The 25,882-nt window shown below is 42.6% G+C and overlaps 3 protein-coding genes across 3 annotated transcripts; 2 read left to right on the top strand and 1 right to left on the bottom strand.

The window, feature by feature from the left end:
- Window positions 1-1,916: 1,916 nt before the first annotated feature.
- Window positions 1,917-7,883, bottom strand: LOC131995791 (histone H4-like). The gene is made up of 2 exons (XM_059364891.1): window positions 7,766-7,883; window positions 1,917-2,268 (listed from the first exon to the last, which is right to left on the bottom strand). The coding sequence occupies exons 1-2, from the start codon at window positions 7,881-7,883 to the stop codon at window positions 1,985-1,987; spliced, it is 402 nt and encodes a 133-aa protein (XP_059220874.1). The 3' UTR covers window positions 1,917-1,984.
- A 10,943-nt stretch (window positions 7,884-18,826) lies between these two features.
- On the top strand, window positions 18,827-19,237 carry LOC131995786 (histone H3). The gene has a single exon (XM_059364886.1). The coding sequence runs from the start codon at window positions 18,827-18,829 to the stop codon at window positions 19,235-19,237; it is 411 nt and encodes a 136-aa protein (XP_059220869.1).
- Window positions 19,238-20,813: 1,576 nt separating this feature from the next.
- Window positions 20,814-21,494, top strand: LOC131995783 (histone H1-like). Its single transcript, XM_059364884.1, has one exon. It carries the CDS (start codon window positions 20,814-20,816, stop codon window positions 21,492-21,494), a length of 681 nt encoding a protein of 226 aa, XP_059220867.1.
- The last annotated feature ends 4,388 nt before the right edge of the window (window positions 21,495-25,882 follow it).

Here is a 25,882-nt window from a genome sequence, read left to right as displayed (position 1 = left end):
ATGGCCGATAGCGGCATGTTATATGATGGTGATGGTAAACTTTTGTTTTACCACAGAAGGTTTGGGAGTCTTGACATTGGAGATACGGTCTACGCCACCGATCAGTAGACAGGGACTTGTAAATAGTTGTACATAGTATGCTCTGGGTTATTATTGTTTTGTTTAGTTTTTGTATATACCTTTTGTGTGAAGTATTTGGTTTGTTTTTACTTTTATTTTGTTTTTGTAAATACCTTTTGTGATTTTTGTTTACTATAGTATTAAGTAGCTTTAGTTTTCATGGACCTAGGTTTTGTCCCTTTCCTGGGTTTTGGAATATTGAGTTAGGGTTTTGGAAACCTTCGGATTGAAAGTTGGAAATGGGCTGGACTTCAGTATAAACATTTAAGTTCTTATGGAAGGAATATTCTTAGATAGATATAAGTGCTAAGAGAAATTGTATTAGAAATAAGATAGTTATAAGACACAACTTGTAAAAGAAATTTGAAATAACATGGGAATAAATCAAAACTTGAAAACTGCGAACTAATATCGTTTGTGTTTCAGTGCTAAGTGAAGTGAATTAAAAAAAATAACTAAAAATGTCTGGTCGTGGTAAAGGTGGCAAAGTTAAGGGAAAGGCAAAGTTCCGTTCCAACCGTGCTGGTCTTCAATTCCCCGTCGGTCGTATCCATCGTTTGTTGCGCAAAGGCAACTATGCTGAACGTGTTGGTGCCGGAGCTCCAGTTTACTTGGCTGCTGTCATGGAGTATTTGGCCGCTGAAGTTCTTGAATTGGCTGGCAACGCTGCTCGTGACAACAAGAAGACAAGAATTATCCCCCGTCACTTGCAATTGGCTATCCGTAATGACGAAGAATTGAACAAATTGCTGTCCGGTGTCACCATTGCTCAAGGTGGTGTATTGCCAAACATCCAAGCTGTTCTCTTGCCCAAGAAGACCGAAAAGAAGGCTTAAATTATCTACGAGCATCAAAGAAAAAATGTAAATACAGGCCACCGTATAAATCAACAACAATCCGTCCTTTTCAGGACGACAAAAATTGTTTTAAAAGAGAAAAAACTATATCAAACCTTATTTTATCAAGAAAATTTACTTAAAAAATAGTTTTAAATAATAAATAAAATTTTAATTGTAGTTAAATTTAAAAAAAAATATTTTTTGGTCGATTTTTTTTTTTCAGTGGATTTGGTAATTTGCTAGCAATTTCGTTATTCGAAATTTCCTTAAACAATCCTGTTTTAGGCGTAAATACAAAAAAAATCTGCCATCTATTGTTTATAGGTAAACATTTTCAAATATGTTTACATCTTATCGACTATTTCAGGTCTTTTAATATACATGTCATAATTATCAGTTATCAATTATCATGCATCAACATTTCGCCTTTTTGCATACATTAACATAATAAGAATTTAGTTTTATCGACCCTACTCAAGATTATCGGCATTTAATAGGATCAATGTTACCATTAGGGTACTGTAAAAACTATTTATTTTACATTTGAATATCACATGGTAATCATTGTTCATTTTCTGATGCTAAAAAAAATTGGCATATGTAATAACAAAACATCGAAACGAAGTATCTACGATCGTCCCTCTTCGTACATTTGTGACAAAGTTAGCAGCTCCAAGCAAAGGAAACATTTAATGGTAGTATATGCGTGCATTTTGGTATCTGTGTGCATGTATGCTTTTTAGTGTTGTATACCATCGTTTCATCGTATTGTTCTAATGGCGTCGGTTTTAGTTTCGTCATGTATGTATGTATATTATATTTAGAAGCTACATTTTTGCCGACGGCAAATTGAAAAATGGTAATATTTATTTTCAAATAAATTTTATGTATTTTTTTTTTTTTTTAGTAAAAATTTATAACAAGAAATATCTCTTTTTGAAATATGTTTTGTGGTCCTGAAAAGGACCGATTGTTTTAGTTTTAAAGTTTTTAAAATTTTCTCCAAAATAGCGTCAAGATAATGTTTAACCGCCGAAACCGTACAAAGTGCGGCCTTGTCTCTTCAAAGCGTAGACGACATCCATAGCGGTGACGGTTTTACGCTTAGCGTGTTCAGTGTAGGTGACAGCATCACGAATAACGTTTTCCAAAAACACCTTCAGGACACCACGGGTTTCTTCGTAAATCAATCCAGAGATACGCTTTACACCGCCACGACGAGCCAAACGTCTGATTGCAGGCTTGGTGATACCTTGGATGTTATCACGCAACACATTACGATGACGTTTAGCGCCACCTTTTCCCAAGCCTTTGCCACCTTTACCACGACCAGTCATTTTTTCACTTTTTAAATTAAATTCACTTCACAAGATATGCACAAGAACTAATACTTACCATGCTTTAGTTTAGTTTATTTCCATTTCTTTTCTTATCTAAATTTACATTTCATGTTTCTCTTATTTTATAAATTTTCTTAACATGTATCTCTACATTTATCTAAGAATATAACACTACATATTTAAAAGTAGGTTTCTTAAGGTCAGCACACCTGACATCTTATACAATAAAGTCCATTTATCCATCCAATAAATAGCCCGGGAAAATTAGGTAAAACCGAGCACCCTTTCTCACTTAACCTAAGACTTAAACTATAAATATTTACATATATACAAAAACAGAAAAAATAAAAAAAAATAAAAATTTCATCGCACAAAAAGGTATATACAAAAATAAAATAAAAATATAATTCCATAGAATCCAATGTCAGATCATTGGACCATGCTGTAAACAGGGCTATCTGTATTATACGTCTGGTACCTCCTGTGGTAAAATACCACACGCCCCCTATCATCAAACACCAAGCCCCCCTCATCAAGAAATAGCAAGCCAATCGGGGGCATATGACCATTAGTCTCCCTTATCCTATCATACTGCTCCCTGGAGATACAGCATGCTCTCACCTTCCCATTTGGGTGACTCACACAACCCCGATGAAATTTAATCGCCAGTCCTGCCATGTAAGCATCTATCCGCACAATCCCGCACTCATCATAGACAGTCCTATTCGAAGGTCTAGCCCGGTACCCCTCCTCCATCAATCTTCCCTTGACCCCAAAGCAGTGGATAAACACCCTCCTCTCGTACCTGCGAATGCGTTCCATTTGACTAGACGACACCAAACACCAGACAGGGAACGCATACGAAATCGTCGGTCTAACAACCTGGGAGTATATAATCATCTTGACCCTCCTACTAAGACCTCCTCTCATACTCATAGTCCTATACAGCATAGCATAAGCCGCCCTTCCCTTCCTTATCGCCTCATCTACATGTTTCACAAACGACATGTTCTCTTGCAAAACAACACCCAAATACCTGATGTTATCATCGTTAACAAGTACCGTACCGCCTATCCTGACCGACGGAGAGAAACGCCATACATTCCTAAAAAGTCCCAAGCCTCTACATCTAAACATTATGGACCGACATTTACCCAGGTTCAATCTCAGCCTCCACCGCTCCAAATAAGGCACCAGCTCCCCAAGGTAGTCCTCCATCCTCCTCTGAGAAACCACCGCCCTAGGGTGGGTAACCGCTATCACAATATCATCTGCGTAAGCCATAGCCAAATCTCCCCCCTGAGGCAGAGGCATATCAGCCAAGTACAAATTGTAGAGCACAGGTCCCAGCACAGACCCCTGCGGGACCCCCGTCGTAACCACTCTACACTCAGAAACCGCACCCTCCATCAACACATGGAAGCTCCTACCGTGGAGATAACCCGCCACCATCCTCGTCAAAAAAGGTCCAAAACCATACCCCTCAAGCTTCGTAACGAGGCCCCTGTGCCACACCGTATCGAACGCACGTTCAAAATCAAGACCCACTGCCAACGTACCACTGCGTCTTCTAAAGCCCTCAGACACCTTAGATGTTAGCACCACTAGCGCATGAACCGTAGAGGTGCCTCCTCTAAAACCAAACTGATGTTCCCCCAAGACACTACTCTCCTCAATAGCCTCATTCACACGCTCCAAAATGACAATCTCAAACAATTTCCCCAAACTCGATATCAGAGAGATGGGCCTATAAGAGGACGGACTTGTCGGATCCTTCCCCGGTTTAAGGATAGGAATAACACTAGACTCTTTCCAAGCCCTCGGAAAGTAGCCAATGTTAATGCATTGATTAAAAAGAATCGCCAAATAGTTCCAACTCCTATGGTCCATCTTCCTGATAACAAAGTTCGGGATGCCATCCCCTCCACTACTCCTCTTGCAGTTGAGTCTTCTGAGAATCGCACCTACCTCTGAACTCCTCACCATCCTCAACGGAGGCACATCACCGCCACCGTCCACAACACCATCAGCAGTGATACCATTCCCAAAATCCATCATAGGCCTCGTAGACCCAGCCCTCACATCAAAGGGATCCTCCATATCAACCGCGCCCTGTGCCTTCGAGAAAGAGTCGGCCAAAATCTCCGCCCTACCGTCATCAGTATAAACCCGTCTCCCCTGAGAGTCAGTCAAGTCACCCATCCTCCTTCCTACTTTCGTACCTGTAAATCTCTTCAAACTGCGATACATATTATTCCCTGCCACAATCTTGCCCAATAGCCGGACGCATCTCTCCTCCTCAAACAGAAATATCCTCTCCCTTATAATCTTGTCAAGTAACCTTATCATAGTCCTCACCGTACCTGCCTCCTGGAGGCCGTGTAGTCTGTAGAGTCTCCGCCTAAGGCCCTTCTTCTGCGCTATCAACGACAGAATATCCGCTGGCAAATCGGGCAATTCCCTTCCCTTCACCCCAGTCATCGGGATGCTCCTTTCCATAGCCCCCCTAATGGACATAGTGAGCCTCTCCACACCATCATCCAATTCCTCAATGGTGCAATTCCTGTCCAAAGGCAAAAACGCATCCCCCATCAGACCAACGAGACAATTATTAAAAATACCGACGTCCATCCTCTCAAACTGAAAATACCGCACCGGTACACTACTCTCCAGGTCACCAAGCGTAAACTCTATGCAGACAGCCCTATGGTCAGAGTCATAGTCTAGGGTCTTAAGTCCATTCACAGTCTGTGACCCATTTGGCCCGTCCTTCAACATAATCCCAACCGTCGTGATGAAGAAATCAATGTACGACCTGCTCGTCGTCGGTCCGTCAGTAGGCCTCAACACCAATGCCGGGCTCAAATCCAACCATTCCTTCAATCTCCTACCCCTCGTATCCGTAAAATCATCCCCCCAATAGGCATGCCGGGCATTAAAATCCCCACCAATAATCGCCTCATTGGAACCTATAACGCCCTCCAGTCTATCCATATCCTCCATGTCGATAATCAACCCTGGCCTAAGATACAGTGAGCATAAAACAATACTCACCCCACTTCTCCTTCTGACTCTCACAATAGTACCCTCTATACCCCGAAGATCAGCATCCAATCTCTCACCCCTTATACCATCCCTCAGGCATATCTCCGTCCCCCCTCCTCTCCTACCAGTCCTATTCTGTCTAAAAACCTTATAACCACCCAATTCAAACAAATGCCTATCAGACAACTTATGCTCAGCAATCAACAAAACATCAGGACGATGTTTCCCAACAAAGATCTTAAGAAAATGCCTCTTACTCCTGGCCACCATCGAATTCACATTGACGAAAATACACCTAAAACCGTCCATCATCACCAAAGCTAAGCAGAAAACCCATCATCGCCCTCTTCTTATCGTCATCACTAGCCAGCCTACGATATTCCCCTCTAATGGCCTCAATCCTGCGCACACATGGCAGAAAGCCCTGGCCAAACAACCTCTTACACTCCGCATCGAACCTTCCCATGAGTGACTCAGACCTAGCCATCTCCTGTCTGCCTGCAGCCCCACCAGCCACAACCGAAGCTTTGGCCGCATTCGCAAAGGTCATTCCTCTCGTACCCGCACTCGAAGCATTCATCTTAACCGCAGCATCATTACGGGCATGCCCACCATTCCTATCAGCCTCTCTCCTTTCCTGAAATCTACGTAATATCTCTATCCTCTTGGGGCAACTATGGTCACAAGCAACGTGTCCCTCAACATCACAATTAGCACACCTAACAGGACGCCCTACCTTCCGCACTATCCCACCCGTATCCGGATCCGTCGTAACGTTCTCTTCTACATTATCATCCCTACATGGCACCTCACATCCCCCGGGCCCATGGGACTGCCCACACTTCACACAACGATAGTCCAAGCGACAGTTCGGTGATGTGTGTCCAAACCTTTGACAATTCCAGCACTGAACAATCCCCTCCTTCTTGAAATTAGAAATCACCACCTTACAATTTAAAATGTACTGTAGTCTACAGAACGCCTTAATATCAGAAACTGCATTAAGCTGTACTATCCATCTATCTCCTCTAAGTCTTACTATTTTCTCCACCTTAATGTCCATCCCCTTGCTATCCAAGAAAACTCGCAAGTCCTCTACCTCATATGTACCAGATAGCCCAGCTACAAACATGGTAAATGGTCTTCTCTCCTTCGGTGTGTATGTAACATACTTATATTTCCTCTCATCAAACATCCTACGAACCTTATCATAATCCTCTAGGGACACCGTCTGTAGACTCAAGACATTCTTATTATTAATTTTCACAACAAAAAGGGCGTGCCCCAACAATGTTCTCAATATCATATTAAGCTCCCTAACATTAGCATTATAAACTTTTATAATAGGTGGGCTGACCTTACCATTCCTTCTTCTCTCAGGCATCGTCTCATTCCTCTCTGGCTCATTGGCAGCCCCGCTCATCTTCTGACCAGCCAAAACATTGTGCTTCATCTTGGGTGTCTCTTGATTTGGAATCTCCTTATAGCCCTTCGGCACTGCCCCTTTGCTAGTTACTTTTGCTGATGTTGTCTCATCATTTCCAAACGCAGTGCCAAGGTTTCCGGCTACCTTGACCGACTTGAGACTGCTACTACCCACAGAAATATCGTCAGTCTCCATCTCTTGTAGTTGTAGATTTGTAATGGCTTCCTTTATTGTTGGTTTTGCCAACGTCAAGTGGCTAGTGACAGGTGCCATAAGTGCGCCGCCCTTTGTGCTTGTCTGCAATGATGCTGCACACAACTCATCTAACTTCATCCGTAGTTCCTTTATTGTTTTTTGATACTCATCCACTTTGCTCTGGAGCTGCATTATTTTATACGCAGCGTCGCCTTCAGCTTCACTGCCGCTGCTTGTCTTCTTCTTCTTTCTTTTCTTTTTGGTCTTTGCCTCGACAAATTGATTGCTGTCAGTCGAACATTGCTCGAAGTTTACACTATCATCGTTAGTCTTAGCACAATCACTTCCATTATTTCGGCTTGTAGGGGCACTTGCCTTACGCTGTACAACAGTCTCCTTCTTATCTATAGCATCAGCCATAGCTAAAACACCAAATCTGTTCTCACAAGAGTTCATATTCAAATTAAAAACGAGTTCATTACAACCATCATTCAATTTTTCAAAATCAAGCAAATTGCTGCCTTTTATTTGTATATTATGCCCCAGAGGGACATTCACATTTCGCTGGTCTAGCTGTCGATTTTGTGCCAGCACTGGCGACTACTATCACTTCGCAAATTTTAGGATACCAAATTTGGCAAAATAATGTCTTTGCGCAGCCCTGATGACTACTACCACTACTCACGAACGGCACCTAAGGTGTCAAAAAGTCACTTCTACCGAGATTAAAATCTGTTATCAAACTTTGAAGATCACTTTCACTGTTGGCTCACGATGTTTGCACTTCAAGCACCAATCACGAGCCAAACGTCTGATTGCAGGCTTGGTGATACCTTGGATGTTATCACGCAACACTTTACGATGACGTTTAGCGCCACCTTTTCCCAAGCCTTTGCCACCTTTACCACGACCAGTCATTTTTTCACTTTTTAAATTAAATTCACTTCACAAGATATGCACAAGAACTAATACTTACCATGCTGCGATACCTCATATTTATACAAAATCCGCTCTGAATTTACTACATACACATACGCTTCGATCCATCTTCGGGGTTGTTCGTATACACTTCGTGTGTACAGATACAAATGTTGAAGCATATACGCAGCACACACCCTTATTGGAAACTGTAGCCCGCCAAATTTTTTCTATAAATATCGGGAATCGCTCCGTAAGGCAACTATTACGATTATTGAGTCTTTGGTGCTCGAAGCGTAAACATCAAGAGCGGATAACTGAAAGTGGAAGTGACAACAAATTTTAATCTCGAAGATAGTTCGGACAAATTTTAATCTCAAACTGAAACATTACATTCTTTATTTCCCAAGTTATTCTTATACTAACAGTGATATTCCAATCTTAAATCTAAATGACACAAGGCCCTCCCCTAACATGTTAAACATCTATCTAGGGATATATTCGTATTCATACCATTATCTTAAAACTATGTGGCAAGGCCAGCCCGTTTCTAAACTCATAAATGCATTGACATCAATCGTTATCAAAAAAAAATTCTCGGGGAAAGGGATGTAAACCCCGAGATGACCTCAACTTCTCTGTTCAACCAAAATACACTAATCCTAAGGCACTACAACCTAAGAAAACGTATGTACAAAACAAAATCAAAATCAAAACACAAAATAAAATCAATTCATACATACTACTATTTACAAGATATATACAAATATCTGCACAAGAAAACAAACAAAATAAAATGAAATGAAACAAAAATAAACAAATAATTCACAATGTGATGGGTCTAACGCCCAACCACTGATCCCTATTGTACACCAAGCTATCGAATCCGTAGATTCCATACCTCCTATTGTACAGTAGGATATTACCGACGTCGTCGTACACCATATCATTCTGCCTCAAGTGCGGAAGGCACATGGGGCTCTGATGACCGCCGGTCTCCATAAGTCGCGAAAAATACTCCTGTGTCATTGGGCAGGCGCGGACTAACTGATTCGGGTGTTCCTGATATCCCAGGAGGTGATCGATGGCTTGTGCCGTCATAAAGCCATCGATGCGAGTCATGCAGGCGCCATCATAGACCGCACGGCAGCTTGGACTCTTAAAATATCCATCGGCTGTCCTATGTTTCCTGAGACCCAGGCAGTATGCCAGTATCCTTCTCTCCAGCAGTCTGATTCTCTCCATCTGGTGAGATGATATCGAGGACCAAACCGGAAATGCATATGCCAAAGTAGGCCGGATAATCTGTTTGTAGAGCGTCAGTTTGACCTTCTTGCTCAAGCCCCCTCTCCTGGCGAGCAACCAAAGCACCGAATGGAGTGCAGCCCTACCCTTTCGAAGGACTTCATCCACATGGCGCGTAAAGCGCATATTCTCCTGGAAGACTACTCCTAGGTATTTCAGTACTCCAGTGCTCTGGATGTGGTCATCTCCGATCCTAATGTCGTGTATATACCGACGTGCATTTCGATATAGTCCTCTCTTACTGCCCTTGAAAATGATCGAACGGCATTTATCAATATTCAAGTCCAGCTGCCATTGCCCAAAATAGCCGGATAACTCCTCGAGGTACGCGTTCAATCGCCGCTCTGCCACCTTGGCCCTCGGATGTGTGGCTGCTATGAGTATGTCATCCGCATAAATAAGTAGCAGGTCATCATCTGCCGGTGCGGGTATATCTGCCAAGTAGATGTTATATACGACAGGGCCCAGCACAGATCCCTGTGGCACCCCTGCCGCAATACGTCTCTCCTGGGATGTCGCTTCTCCTACCACCACGGAGAGATCTCGGCCACTAAGGTAGTTCTCTACCACTCCCAAGAGATGCGGGTCAAGATTCCACTGTGCCAGACTGTGTCGAAGGCCTTCGAGAAGTCCAGACTGACCGCAATCGTGGCACTCCTCCTGTCGAATCCACGGCAAATCTTCTCGGTCAAGGCGACCAGGGCGTGTGGGTCCTTGCCAGTAATTCGGCCTTTTCCAAATCGCCTGTGGCACGATTCCCATCTGGGTCCACGAGTTCGTAAATCCCAAGTCTTCGCCTGTTTCCGCCTATTGTCTTCACCTTCCGGAACATATCCGGGCCAGTCGCGATTCCGCGTAAGAATGCCAGGGTCTCCTCTTCCTCAAACAACCGGATCCTGTCCTGTATAATTTTGTCCAGGTTTCTCACTGTGGCCTTCATTATGTTGTGCTCTTGCAGGTCATGGATCCGATACATCCTGCGGCGAAGTGTCTTCTTTTGGCCAATTAGCCCAAGGATTTCCTGTGGCAACTCCCTCATTCGTCCTGCCTTAGGCTTGATTTTTTTAATACTGTCCAGCACCGCCTCCTTAATTGCGCCAGTGATGCCTTCCACCGCTATGTCAATCTCCTGGACGGTAGCATTTCTATCCACTGGCAATGTGATCGCAGTCAGCTCCGTTGCTAATCTGGTGTTAAATCGCCTTACATCCATGCTCCTAAAATCGAAGATTTCCCTTACCGAACCCTCGTTCATTGGCGCTATATCCACTTCAAGCAATACTGCTCTATGATCTGAGTCGAAGTCTAGAGTCTCAAGGCCATCCGACAGCATTCGCGTCGATGCAAGCTCCATAGACGTCAGAAAATAATCAATATAGGAGCTAGTTGTTCGAGAAATCCTTGTTGCACCGTCCGTGCGTCTTACCAGCAAATTAGGGCTCGTACTAAGCCAGTTGTACAACAACCTGCCCCGTGGATTCACCAGGTTACCACCCCAGTGTGTGTGTTTCGCATTTAGATCGCACCCTATGATAGCTCCATACGACCCTATCATAGTCTCAATCGCATCCAAATCATTTGGTCCAAAAGTGAGACTCGGCGGACAGTACAAGGCCATCAACACTACATGTCCACCTCCATGGCAACCAACTCTCACCACCGTACCCTCAATGCATCCAAAATCCGCAGTCATCCGCTCACCTCTGATCCGTTCAGCCAAGCAAATCGCAGTGCCCCCACCTTGCCCGCTTCTCCTGTTCTGTCGAAAAATCGTATACCCCTCTAAGGCAAAAGTATGTCTCCCTGTAAGCCTATGTTCTGCAATGAGCAGTACATCGGGCTTATGCTCCTTCACAAATAAATCCATGTAGTGTCTACGGTGTCTAGAAACCACCGAATTCGCGTTGATGAAAATGCATCTGAGTCTAATCATGAAGTCTAAGGCCTACCATTAGCGCGAATATCGCCCGCGATCTCTTGTCATCTGTCTTAAGTCCTCTGTATGTCTCCGCATAATCTCCGATCCTGCGCATACACGAGACAAAGTCTTTGCCAATCAATCGTTTGCAGTCCGCGTCAAACATCGCCATGGTATTCCCTGCGAATTCTGCGAAGTCTCCAGACCGAGGGGGGGAGCCACCGGCCGTGTTGAAGAGGTCCTAAGTGCCGCTGAGTACGACACTTCATTCGATCTATACGCCACAGGCGCCGCTGTATTTCGGGTGTTTATAGGCGCCACATTCCTGGCGGCTTTATTAATCGATTTTCTCTCATTCATTCTCCGCTGTAGCTCCAATCTCTTAGGACATTCCTTTGAGCTAGCAACGTGCCCATCGGCGTTGCAGTTCGCGCAGTGTACCACCTGGTGTCTTACCGTCGTTCTGACCACGTTTCCGGTTGTGGGATCCAATCTGAGGTCATCCCCTCCCTCTGCCCCAGCGATATCCTCGTCTTTACCCCCAAGGGTACAATTTCCTGGGCCATGCGATTCCGCCCACTTGACACATCTGTATGGCATCTTGCAATTACTTGAGACGTGCCCGAACCTCTGGCAGTTCCTACATTGCACCAGTCCCTTCCTTTTCCTCCTCTCTATCTTAACCTTACAGTTAAGAATGTATTGCATCCTTCGGAATGGCCTCGCATCGACTCCACCCTCCACCTGCACAACCCACCGATCACCTCCCAGTTTTATAATATGCCCCAGCCTCATATCAGGAACAGTCTCGCCAATGTACGACCGAAGGTCATCAACATCGTAGGTGTCCGACAAACCCTTAACCATCATGGTGTACGGCTTCACATCACTGGGTGTGAAAGTAAAGTAATTCATGCCCTCATTTCCTAGCATAACCTTGACCTTATCATAATCCTCACGCTTATACACACGAAGATCTAGTCTATTCTTGTTTATCACCTTAACAGTAAATAGCTCACTACCTATAGCCTGTCTTACTTTCGATGTCAATGTCTTCACATTCGCATTATAAACGGTAAATAACGGAGGGCTGGCCTTACCTGTAGATACAGAATCTCCTCCAGTCGTCAACTTCTTTCCACCGCCCGTGGAGGTTGATGGACTCTTAGTAGCATCAGTTGTTTTAGTCTCTTTTCTGGGAGTTGTCTTCACTTTAGCAATAGCTCCTGTCACCGGCTGTGTGACTTCTTCTGTCATCATTACATCATGGCTAACATCGGAGCCAATATGAACCTTAGCTTCAGGTTTCCGGGTCGTCTTAAGAACCGCCCCTTTTCCTATATCCAATTTCTTCGTCGCCGGCGGTGCGACTTCTTCAGGCTGGATTGTACATTCTCTTCTAGCTTCAGAAGCCCAGTCCAAAATCGGTGCAGTAGTTTTCTGCAGATTCGCCTCATCTTCCTGGCTTTTCTTCATTCCAGCCAGCTCAGCTCTAAGTGCTTTATTCTCCTCACGGAGTAATTTTATTGTATCTTCTGTAAGTGCTTTATTCTCCTCACGGAGTAATTTTATTGTATCTTGCAGCTCTTTAAGGATTTGATACAGCTTCTTGCCTTCAGTGGGTGAATCACCATCCCGTTGGGCTTTTTTCATCTTGCGCTTTCTATATCTATGGCTCAAGACAATCGGGATATCATCAGATGTGAAACCGGCTCCATCGGATTTTGTAGCATCATCGACATTAGTTGTAAAGGCAGTCATCGCCTTGCCATCATTGAATGACTGGCTGGAGGTTGCACTCAATGATCGAGAGGTAGCGCTCAATATTTTTCTTCCATCAATGTTAATATGTGCCGTTGTGCAATCACCAAAATTGCTGGCTTTATCACCAGCAACACCATTCAATGGGCCTTTATTATTTGCCATAGTCAATAGCATAGGCCTCATGCTGATATTCTTTTCAGTCGGGATCAGAAAATTGTCTCTGACGACAATATTTGAAGCATTTGCAACTACAGTGCGCAAATTCTCAATTAGATCAGTTCCCCTGCCTCCTATGCGATCCCCATAGTTTTGAGGTACGTCATCCAACTTATTCGAAGGAAGTTCCAGCACTGGCGCCTTCTCTTGATTCTCAAAATTTCGAGTGATCAAACTGGCAAATCAAACTTTCTGCGCAGCACTGACGACTACTATTTCTTCTCACTGGTTGCACTTAACAAAACTCAAAGGTCACTTTCACCAAGAGATTAAAATTTATTATCAAACTTGTTTCCTCCGCTATTGATGTTATCACAATGAACACTAAACACAGAATCTCAAACTGAAACGAAATTGGAATTTCTTAAGTGCCGTAAGTGAGAAGAAATAGTAGGCACCAGTGCTGCGCAAAGGACAATAATTTGCATTTTGGTGCCTTTAAAACTTGAGAAGCAAGAGTAGGCATCAGTGCTAGAATTTTTACAAAAACTATCAGATGACGTCCCTATCGATTTTGAAAATCGCATAGGAGGCGGTCAAAACACGAAGATGGAGAAATTAAGCGAAGTAGTGGCTAATGACTCAAATATTATTGCTGGCAACGAAATAGCACGCAAATCTGAGAAGAGAAAATCCACTGAAAAGGATTATCATTATAATAACATAAGATATGAAGCAAAAATAAGAGAACAAAATAAGCAAATCGAGGTTCTTAATACGAATCTCAAGATGACCACGGAGAAGTTTGTGGAAGCAGATGCAAAAAGATTGCACGCGGAAAAGCGAGTAGATGATCTGGAAGCAAAGTTAAACAGCCTCATGAAAGACCTAGCGGGCAAGGAAGTCCGTGTTAATCTACAACTGCCGAGAGAGTGGGCAACAGCAGATTCATATCAGCCCAATAATACTAAGAAGGATGACTGGAATGTTGATTCTAATTTAATTAATGGTGATGTGTCAGTGGGAAGCCGTAGCACTGATATACCGGAGAATAGCCAAGTAACTCCGATGGAGGAAGAAGCTGCTACTGCCGTGCAGCGGGACAATGAAGAGGCTGTGAATGCCGAACAGCAAATGGATGGTGAAGCTGGTTTCATCAAGGTGCCGTCTAGAAGAAGTACTGGAGCAATTCCGAAACAGACAGCAAAGAAGTCCACGAAGGATCATAATATGAATACGAAGAGTAACGAGGATAAAGGTAAGGCCAGTCCACCTATGATAAAAATATACAATGTTAATATTAAGAACTTCACGAAGGAGATTACAGGGCTGTTAGGTCACAGCATATTCACACTTAATATTGTAAATAGAAACATGATAGGTTTGATGGTAGGCACGGTTCAAGACCATACCATGGTCAAACAATACCTTGAGAGGGAGAAGATCTCATTTTTTACGTTTACGCCTAGGATTTTAAGGCCATATTCGCTTGTAGTGAGAGGACTCTCAGACACGTATGACGTGGATGACCTCAGGGAGTTCATTGAGGAGAGAAAACTGAATCTGAAGGTAGTCAACATTATTAAGGCATTTAATGACAGGTGGATAGTGCAGCTGGATAGGGAATCTGACATCGGCGCATTTAGGAAACTACGATACCTCCTTAACTGTAGGGTCTCGATAGGTAGGTACAGGAAGAAAGGCATAACGCAATGCAGAAATTGCCAGAGATTCGGGCATGCATCTACCAATTGCAGTATGCCATACCGCTGCGTTAAATGCGGAGGCGACCATGGCCCAGGAAAATGTGCAGTTCCCAATAAGGAACAGGAGAAAGAGGTGCTGAAGACAGATCCTGAGACAGGCCAAGTTGTGAAGACAGTGGAGCACCCAGTAAAGTGTGTGAACTGTGGGAACGAGGGCCACGTGGCTAGTTCGAAACAGTGCCCGGTCCGCCGGAGGATATTGGAAGGAAGAACCGGAAATCGAAAGGTCGTTGTTAATATGGCGCCACATGCTGGTGTGGCACCTACGACTGTTGAGATCCCATTATCGCGAAATACCGCCTCATCAGTGGGTGCGACGAAGGCTATACCAAAGAATAATAGTACTGTTTCCTATGCGGGCGCAGTAAGGAACAGGTCGACGGACGGTGGTGCATCCCCAGCGACTGCTACGGATATTACAGGAACCGTGACACACACCATGAGGTTCTTCGATGGAGAATGTGAGAGACTTCTAGGCGGGGACTTCCTCACTATATTTAACAAGGTTGGCGGTTATCTTGCTGACTACAGGAGATTGAAGACCGATGAAGAGAGGACACGCGCCATGGTAGGGCTTATAGCGACTCTAGTGATGGACAGATAATGACCTATAAGTGCATCTTTATTAATGCGAACTCGCTGGTGTCCAGATGTAAGAGACACTATATGCACTATAGATTGACTAGTAGGAATAGGATATGTTTTAAAGGATATAGATCCTTTATAGGAAATAGGACAGGCGGAGGCGGTGGTGGCACCGCTATTTTTATGAGGGAGGGAATAAGAGGTGAGAGGATATCGGCGGACCTAGGCAGGATAGAAAATACTGTAGTCAGGGTGAGTACAGTCAATGGAAGAGGATTTATTATAGCGTCTCTATACCTGAGGCCACTGGATACACTGAGGATGGCAGAATTGGAGGCCTTGAAGGGTCTTATAGGTGCAGACGAGGCGATCATAGGGGCAGACCTGAATGCCAGACATGTGCAATGGGGAGATCATACTGATAATGGCAGTGGCAGGACATTGGCGAGGTGGTTGGAGCGCGAAACCATACTAGTACAGAGAAGAACGGCGGGACCGACAAGAATTGCCGCGCAATCCCGCTCATATATAGATTTCTTCTTGACGACAGTCGGGATAGAGAGGACAGAGATCGAAAGGAGCGAAGGCGGTCTTCGGACGCTGGATTTCGAGTCAGATCATATGGCTGTTCAGCTCGATGCTGAGATGGAGACGCTGGCCACGAGGACACCTACAGAGATGTATGACTATACCACAATTAGAACGCAGGCATTCAATGCCAGGCTTGCTGCTGAACTGGCGACATGTGCGTTGCCGGATGATCGCAACGTTAACACGGAGGAGATAGATGCCGCTGTGGAGGGTGTAACAGTGGCCTTCAAATCTGCAATGGAGGAAAGTATCCGGAAGTTTAAGCCCAGGAATGGTTTAATGCGAGAGTTACCCGGTGACATCTTGAATCTTATTTCGCAGAAGAAGACCTTGAGGAGAAGGATGCATAGACTGGTAGATGTACAGGAGGCAATGACCATAAGGGCAGTGGTCAGAAATTTAGACACTATAATAAGAGAGAGAATAAAATTATTCGAGGATGACCTCTTTGTAAGACAACTGAACGGGATAAAACCAGACAACAATATGTATCGGAAAATACATGCTTTCACTGGCTCCCGAAGGAGGAAGGAGATAGGGCAACTGGTTGACGATACTGGAAGGACGATTTTAGCTGACATGGAGAAAGCCGAGACACTGGCGGAAACATTTTCAAAGATACAAGGAAATTCAGGATTACGAGACGATGATGGCGTTACAAGAGAGGAGATTTACCGCCCAATGACGACATTTGGAGATTCCCACCTTGCGAACGGGAATATGCTACCTGGAGCCAGCCCTTTGCCGATGAGACTGGTGAAACCAGGGGACATAGGAGCGGTACTTAGACGCCTGAATAATAAGAAGAGCTCGGGAGAAGATGAGATTCCCAACTATGTCCTGAGAAGGGCTGGCGAGAGGTCATGGAGGCACCTTGCAACGCTATTTAATCACTGTCTAAATCTGGGTTATTTCCCTGAGAAATGGAAGAGGTCCAGGGTGATACCGATATTGAAACCGGGGAAAGATCCCACTCGTCCCGAAGGATATCGACCAATATCCTTGCTTTCCAATCTGGGTAAGATGTTTGAAATATTCGTTCTGGAGAGAATAAACGAGCATATAGAGGATAAAGAAATACTGTCTCATGCGCAGTTTGGATTTAGGAGAGGTTTATCCACCGGTCACGCACTCATGTCTCTGGTGGACAAGATAAGCAGAGGACTCAACAGGAAGAGGGCCACAGTAGCTGTCAGCTTGGATTTTGAGAAGGCGTTCGACACTGTGTGGCAAGAAGGAATACTGCAGAAGATGGAAGGTACCCATGGATTTAATCCATGTCTATCCAGGCTGACACGCGACTACCTGAGCAGTAGAAGCTTCACTGTTGAAATTGGAGAAACCAGATCTGCTGACAGAGACGTTAAGGCAGGAGTGCCACAGGGTTCGGTGCTCGGCCCTGTCTTATATAACCTATATCTGGCAGACTTGCCAAGGCCGGAGAGCGATGAGACAGTAATAATATATGCCGATGATATAATCGTGGCTGCAACAAATGCCAGGGCGAAGACAGCCGAGAAGAATCTTACGAGATACCTGGAGAGACTGGGAGAATATTTCACGCAATGGAGGCTGCGACTGAATGTTCCAAAATGCCAGGCGATCATTTCCAAAGGGAAAAGGGGCAGTGTATATAGGAATGCCCGTTCATATGTTCCAAGGATAACAATCAATGGAGAGACCATAGGCAGTACCAGCACGATTAAGTACTTGGGTATCATGTTTCAGGAGGACATGTCCTTCATAAAACATGTGGACTACGTACTTAGAAAGGGATGGGCTGCCTTGGCCAACTTCAGAGGTCTGTTGTCGAAGAGAGGAGGGCTGAGCAGAAAGGTGAAGACTGCCTTATATAGACAGATGATAAGACCCACGATGACGTACGGATTCCCGGCATGGTATACCATCAGTTCCCATCAGATGGAGCGAATCAGAGTCCTCGAGAGGAAGATGCTGGCTTACTGCCTCGAGATTAAAGGAAGGCTGGACATCACCGGCTCCTATAAGAGACCTTCATGTAGGGAGATCTACCGGGAGGGAGGATTGCCGCGCATTGACGTATTCATGTTCGGTTCTGCAGTTGGCCAGCTGTCGAAATGCCAGGGCCATGTGAATGACTTGGTCAGAAATTGCGAGTTGGCAGCGGAAGAGCTGCAGAATATCCTTGATAATAGAGGTCATCTCACGCCTATGTGTATGCTGGGATTGATTGAAAAGGGTCTAGCATTTGACCGGGAGGATAGATTACTCTTTTATCACCGAAGATACGGCGAATGTGGCCTTGATAACATGGTCTACAACACTGCACAGTGAGATAGCGGGGAAAGCATATTTTCTTTATTATTTTTATTATTTATTATTTTTATTATTTTGTTTCATTCATGATTTTGTAAATAGTTTATATTTCTGTTTGTTTACATGCGATGGATTGTTTGTTTTGTTTTTTCTGTTTTGTTTGGCGTTATTTGTAAATAGTAGACATATATTAGTTTTAGGTAGTATGTAGGTAGAAGGGAGAAAGATGAGTTGGAGATCTCGGTTTTTTTATTCCATTTTTCCGAGGCATATGAAAATGATGAGTAGGGCTTATTGCTAAATATTTATTAAAAACTGAACGGACTGGCCTTTGCCAAAGTATACTAGTAAATAGAATAATACATCTCTAGATAGACATAAGTGCTTAGAGGATAAGGGATATATATAAATATATATAGACAATAGATTTAAGTGTGATTTACATACATTGTAATAATGAATTATATGGAAAAATAAAAGACAAGTATACGTAAGGCAACTATTACAGTGTTAACAGTGTTTGTGTGCATATCGTGAAGTGAACTAAAAACCTCTAGTGAAAAATGGCTCGTACTAAGCAAACTGCCCGTAAATCTACTGGTGGCAAAGCCCCTCGTAAGCAATTGGCTACCAAAGCTGCTCGTAAGAGCGCACCAGCCACCGGTGGTGTTAAGAAGCCACATCGTTTCCGCCCTGGTACCGTTGCTTTGCGTGAAATCCGTCGCTACCAGAAGAGTACTGAGTTGTTGATCCGCAAATTGCCTTTCCAACGTTTGGTTCGTGAAATTGCCCAAGATTTCAAGACTGACTTGCGTTTCCAGAGCTCTGCTGTCATGGCCTTGCAAGAAGCTAGCGAAGCCTACTTGGTCGGTCTCTTCGAAGATACCAACTTGTGTGCCATCCATGCCAAGCGTGTCACCATCATGCCCAAGGATATCCAATTGGCCAGACGTATTCGTGGAGAACGTGCTTAAATTATTGACATTTTAAAAGCCAACTTTTTTTTACAAAAACAATCGGTCCTTTTCAGGACCACAATATTTTTATAAAAAAAGAGAAAAAAATTTATTCAAAACTTACACCTTTTTATTTTTATTAAAATAAATAAATATAGTCTTTTTTTTGGGGATGGAAAAATACACTATTTATATTAAAAAAAAAAAATTTCTTTTCTATGCGTTTTACTTTTGGTAATATTGGGTTTCAAAACATGGAGCGAAATCAAAAACTTTTTTTTAAAAAAAATTATTTAATTTACTTTTTATGTTAAATTGAAAATTTTTATTTTCTATTAGCAACAGTGTATTTGCTGTTATTCTTTTTGCAAAATTTGATTTTTCGTAGTAGCTACATAACAAGAATGAATGAAGATAAAAACAGGCAGGCCAATACATTCGAGAGAATTTTAACTTTAAATAGATAATTTAGATACATTGAATATACATTTTTTCTTTATTTTTTATTATTTTTAAACAAATGATATTTTTTGCTATTCTAAAAACTGTTTTAAAAAGAATAAAATAGTATTTTAATATTTTAAATTATTAAAGGGAAATAGATTTCGTTCGGTATGCAACTGTTCTACATTTGCTTGCTTAGACAAGGGCATTTTTCAATTTGTGTTTAATTTCCAAAAAAAAATATATATATTTTTTTAAATTTGTGATTGCAACAATACATTGTTTAGAATTTACATTTTTAAATTTTTTATTTAGTTTCAAGTCCACTTTATATAGAAAAAAATATTTTATAATAAATGCAATAGAGCTCATCGCACATTTTGCATAGCCAACGACGTTGGTATAACATAGCATCGTAATATTTTAGACTTTTCGTAACAAACGTACACTTTTTACAAATTATGTAACATTTTAATAGAAATCTATCATTTCTATAATATTTTATGATAAAATTTTCCTAAAACATTTTTACATTAGAGCTTTCAAATTAATTTGCAGAAAAACTTTTATTCATGGAAAATACGCCAATATGGTGAATTCAACTGTCATAGACTACATAATAAAATCGATTATTTCACTATGAAAATCATCCAAATTTTCACTTTTTTTTACACTTCTTTCAAGAAAACATATCAAGATTCCATACTAAATTTTTATAAAAACCAATTTTCAATAAAAATTGAAAATTTTTATAATTTAGTTACAATTTTATCATAACATTTTTATAAACTTTCAACTCAAACCCTTATAACTCGGTAACGCTTAAAGATAATTAACTCGGATTTTCTTTAATGATTAGCTGGATATCTCTACTAGAAGAATTGTATAAAAAATAAAAAGAAATTGTTACTATCTCATCGTAAAATGAATAATTCTGTGAAAACTTTTGTAAAAATTTTTATTCGCTTCCACACAACGTTTCGCAAAATTTCGTAGTTGACTACTATGTACTTCTCATAATTTCGATGTACCCAGCCATCACTAGTCTAAAGGTTGAAACCATATTTTCAACCAATCAGCGTACACCAGTAGTGAGTGTATATTTACAAAGTGTTAAAGTGTGTTTAAAAAGAAAAATATAAGTGAAATCATGTCTGACGCCGCCGTTGTTGAAGCCACCGCATCTCCAGTCGCCGCTGTTGAGAAAAAGGCACATAAGAAAGCCGCTGCCAAGGCAAAGAAACCCTCTGCTGCCCCAAGCCATCCACCAACCCAACAAATGGTCGATGCTGCCATCAAAACATTGAAAGAACGTGGTGGTTCCTCATTGCCTGCCATCAAGAAATACTTGGCCAGCACATACAAAGTTGATGCTGTAAAATTGGCCCCATTCATCAAGAAGTACTTGAAGAGCGCTGTTGCTAGTGGAAAATTGATCCAAACTAAAGGTAAGGGTGCCTCCGGTTCATTCAAATTGTCCCCATCTGCCTCGAAGGAACCTAAAGCAAAGAGCGCTGAAAAGAAGAAGAAGGCCCCAGCCGGTGAGAAGAAAAAGAAGGCAGCAGCACCCAAAAAGACAGCCGGTGAAAAGAAAGCCGCTGCAAAGAAGCCTTCCGCTGCTAAAAAGACCGCCGAGAAGAAGAAGACCGAAAAGGCCAAGGCTAAAACTGCCAAAAAGACAGGTACAGTTAAAGCTAAACCCGCAAAAACAGCCGCCAAAGCATCAGCCACTAAACCAAAGGCACCCAAGGCAAAAACCACCGCTGCCAAGCCCAAAAAGGCTGCCGCAGCAAAGAAGCCAGCTGCCAAGAAGACCGCCGCTAAGAAGTAATTTTTCCATGCAAAATTACTTATCATGTCAAAATTATTATTTTCGATATTCGAAAGCAGTATATCTAACAGCCCTTTTCAGGGCTACAAAAAATTGTTAAAAAGAGACCAAATTTGACTCAAACAATTTTTTAATTACCTAATAAATACTATGTTAATTTTAAGGGAAAAGCTAATCACAGCCCTTTTCGTAGCTGTAAAACATCTGTTGAAATCTTTTAATACCATTGTTACCTAATATGGGAATAAATTACCCTTTAAGGAAATTTAAGTAATCACATGTTAAATGGGATTTTTTCCGCAACTGGATTAACTGTTTCACTTAGGGTCATAAACCAAAGCAATTACTAAGAATTATGAAAATCACTTAATGTTAAAGAAAATCTCATTTAGCATACCTAACCAATAAGAGAGTGGCGTACAATATTCCCTTCAAAAATCGCACTTAGCATACCTATTTCATTCTTTACGAGCATACCTACCCATAGATCTCGCGTTCAAACGCATAAGTCCACATATACATCTCTACACCATTTCACGCTAACATACTAGTATACATCCCTAAAAAATTTCGTATCAACACACGCTCACATATACTCGAACATCAATACAACGTTGCATACCGAGTGTTTGAGCATAAGAGCAATATGTGTTGATCATACTACTGTAGATGTAGATGGTGCTAAGCAAGGAGGGCAATATTAGAGTATGGGTAGTATACATATTTTATTTTAAAAAAGTATAAGGGCAATGTGAGGGTGAGTGGTAGATATATTTTTTCTTTAAATTTGTAAATATAAATTAATTTTAGTTGAATAACGAATTAAGTCTCTTTTTTAATTTATTTTGTGGCCCTGAAAAGGGCCTTTGATGTTGTAGGGAAAATATTGTACGACGAAATAAGTATGCCATTTACTTGGAGCTGGTGTACTTAGTAACGGCTTTGGTACCTTCACTGACAGCGTGCTTAGCCAACTCACCGGGCAATAATAGACGGACGGCAGTTTGGATTTCCCGACTGATGATGGTGGAACGCTTGTTGTAGTGAGCCAAACGGGAGGCTTCGGCGGCGGTACGTTCAAAGATATCGTTGACGAAACTGTTCATGATGCTCATGGCCTTTGAGGAGATACCAGTATCGGGATGGACTTGCTTCAACACTTTGTAAATGTAGATAGCATAACTCTCCTTACGCTTGGTGCGTCTCTTGGTCTTGTCACCCTTAGTGATGTTCTTTTGGGCTTTGCCGGCCTTCTTTGCTGCTTTACCACTGGCTTTTGGAGGCATTTTCACTTGGTTTTTTTTTTAAGTCACACAAACACTTTTAACACTGTTCACGATTTTGTGTGTTTGATGGCGTTTCATATAGCCGTTTATTTTTTCCAAAATTCAAATTCATTTACAGAGATTTTGCTAATATCTAATTGAATCTATAAATTTTACAAAGTACTTAAAAAATTCCCTCGTACGACAACTTCAAGTTATTATGCGGTAGCCGGCTCTTGACCATGACTACAAATTCCGTCAAAATCAAAATCAAAATTAATCTCGAGTCAAAAACCAAAAGAAATATTTCATAGTACCAAAAATAGGGGTGTGATACTTAAATCTAAATCTTAAACCTAAATAACTATATACAGAAAGAATAAATATAATCTTAATTCTAGAGTAATTCTAAATAACTATATACAATATGTACAAGGCAGGGATCCCTGAGTTGTGTCGTACACAGTGTCCTGAATGTCAAAACCGTCATGCCTTCTATGGAAAAATAGAAGGACCTCACCATCATATAAAAGGATCTCCCCTTTCAGTGTAGGCGGTAAATTTGAACTCCAAAAATCTTCAAAAAATGTCTCTTGCCTCAACACTCCCATCTGAACTACACATCGCAGAGGAAGCGCAAGAAGGCCGTAATGGCCCCCGACTCACCATGCTCCCTAACAAGGCATGCATACCCTGGTGCAAATTCCCTCATCCTAGCGAAAATTGAAACGAAGTCGCCGCCCAATATTCGCTGACAGTCCGCAAAGATATCCGCACCGCCGGCGGATGTGGGGGCACCAGATGGTGCCGAGCTCGCGCTCGCCCGAGCAGCAGACGCGTAGGAAAGTCCTCTCACCCAATTCGACCTAGACATATCCCTATTTCTGATCTCCTCTCTCTTCTCTGCCATCCTGGCAACCATTATTGCACGAATGGGACATTCCCTCGAGCCAGCAGTATGGCCCTCAACACCACAATTCACGCAACCCACTGGCACAACCTCATACCTCGTCACCCTACCCGTCTCTGGATCGGTAACCTCCTTCCCTTCTAAATCCTTGGGCGGAACTGGACACGCCCCGCGTTCATGTGGCTGGCTGCATTTACAGCAGCGAAATGGCAAACCGCAGTTGCCGGACACATGGCCATACCTTTGGCAATTATAACATTGGACGGGACCACGGGCCCTGTCCCTACGGAAAGTGACCCTGCAATGCAACATCCTGTTCACTCCATAGAGGAGACCCAAATCGGTGGACCTGCCCACCCTAAGAACCCACAAGTTCCCCGAGAGGTTAACCAAACCCCGAACATCAACCGGGAACCCAAGGCCACCCAAACACTCCTCAACCTCTTCCTTAGAAAACTCGCCAGAAAGCCCCTCAATAACAACGGAATAGGGCAACAAATCCTTAGGCGTATGGGTGGTGAATTTATACCGCCTCTCCTTCAACATACTCTTAATCTTCTCAAAGGAATTTATACCCCTTACACTCAAACTTATGCAACCCTTTCTTACCAATCTGATGGTGAAGTTCTTCGTGTTCAGGGATCTTGACACAATCGTACACAACTCTCTTACACCTACATCATAAACCATAAACGCAGGCATGGTTCCATTGTCTTCTCTATCCGCTGTGGCCGGGTGGCCCGTAGCAGGGGTCTTCACAGCTGGGGGGACAGCGTTCTTCTTCACTGCCGGCATCTTCGGTATAGCACCAGTCTTTGCAGGTTGCGCAACATCTCTCAACGGGAGCGTCTCTTCATTCTTCTTCTTCTCTTTCGGAATTCGCTTGGCCTTTACCAGGGAGAAGGCTCCATCGTTCAACGCAGTGCCGGGGTTTTCGGTTACCCCGGCCGACAAATCATTCGTATCCATATCCTCGACTGAGATATGCAAGCCATCTTCAGCTGAATTGCCAGCAGCTATGCCCTTTGTAGTGTGGGCGCTAGCTGAAACAATATGTGAATCCATGCCCTTTGTAGCTTGGGCAACAATCACTCGACCATCAGAAGCATTACAAAAACATTGCTTTGCACTGGCCATCATTGCCATTTTCATTTCGGTCATTTCCGTTCGTAGGGCCAAAATTACAGCCCCATCTCTGCGAGCATTCTCCTCAAGGCGTGCAATCGTTGCCTTGAGTTCATCCGCCAAGCATCCCATCTTTAGGCTCTCGTAAATGTCGCTATCAGACTTCTTCTTTCTTCGCTTGCGACTAGCCTCATCCATTTTTTGGATGACCTCGTTGACCGTCTTATTCTTTGGCTTCTCTGCATCCTCTGCTTCTTCAATTTCTTCTTCTTCTTCGACATCCCTTTTCTCAGGCTGACCTTCCATTTCAACGCCACAATCACTGGTCAGTGGCCCACAAAAATGTTCAAACCACTGTAGGCTTTTTATATTTCTTTTGTGCTCCTTACAAATATCACTTTTCGCCAAATCAAGTTCGTGTCTTGAGTCTACGATCTGCCACTCAACGACTATTGCTTCTTTGCTGCTTACCCACTGGCTTTTGGAGGCATTTTCACTTGGTTTTTTTTAAGTCACACAAACACTTTTAACACTGTTCACGATTTTGTGTGTTTGATGGCGTTTCATATAGCCGTTTATTTTTTCCAAAATTCAAATTCATTTACAGAGATTTTGCTAATATCTAATTGAATCTATAAATTTTACAAAGTACTTAAAAAATTCCCTCGTACGACAACTTCAAGTTATTATGCGGTAGCCGGCTCTTGACCGTGACTTCAAATTCCGTCAAAAATCAAAATCAAAATTAACCTCGAGTTACAAAAAAGAAATATTTCATAGAACCAAAAATAGGGGTGTGTTACTTAAATCTAAATCTTAATCCTAAATAACTATATACGGAAAGAATAAATATAATCTTAATTCTAGAGTAATTCTAAATAACTATTTACAATATGTACAAGGCAGGGATCACTGAGTTGTGTCGTACACTGTGTCCTGAAAATCAAAACTGTTATGTCTTCTATGGTAAAATAGAAGGACTTCACCATCATATAAGAGGTTTTCCTCATTCAGTCTAGGCAGTGCAGCCGGTGAAAAGTACGTTCTGTTTAGGAGTACATTCCTGTCATCATTGGAGGAGAGATGGT

The sequence above is a fragment of the Stomoxys calcitrans genome, chromosome 3 (genome assembly GCF_963082655.1).
Source record: "Stomoxys calcitrans chromosome 3, idStoCalc2.1, whole genome shotgun sequence".
Taxonomy (NCBI): Eukaryota; Metazoa; Arthropoda; class Insecta; order Diptera; family Muscidae; genus Stomoxys; species Stomoxys calcitrans.
The sequence above is the reverse complement of the archived record's forward strand: the minus strand, read 5'-3'. Positions and strand labels throughout refer to the sequence as shown.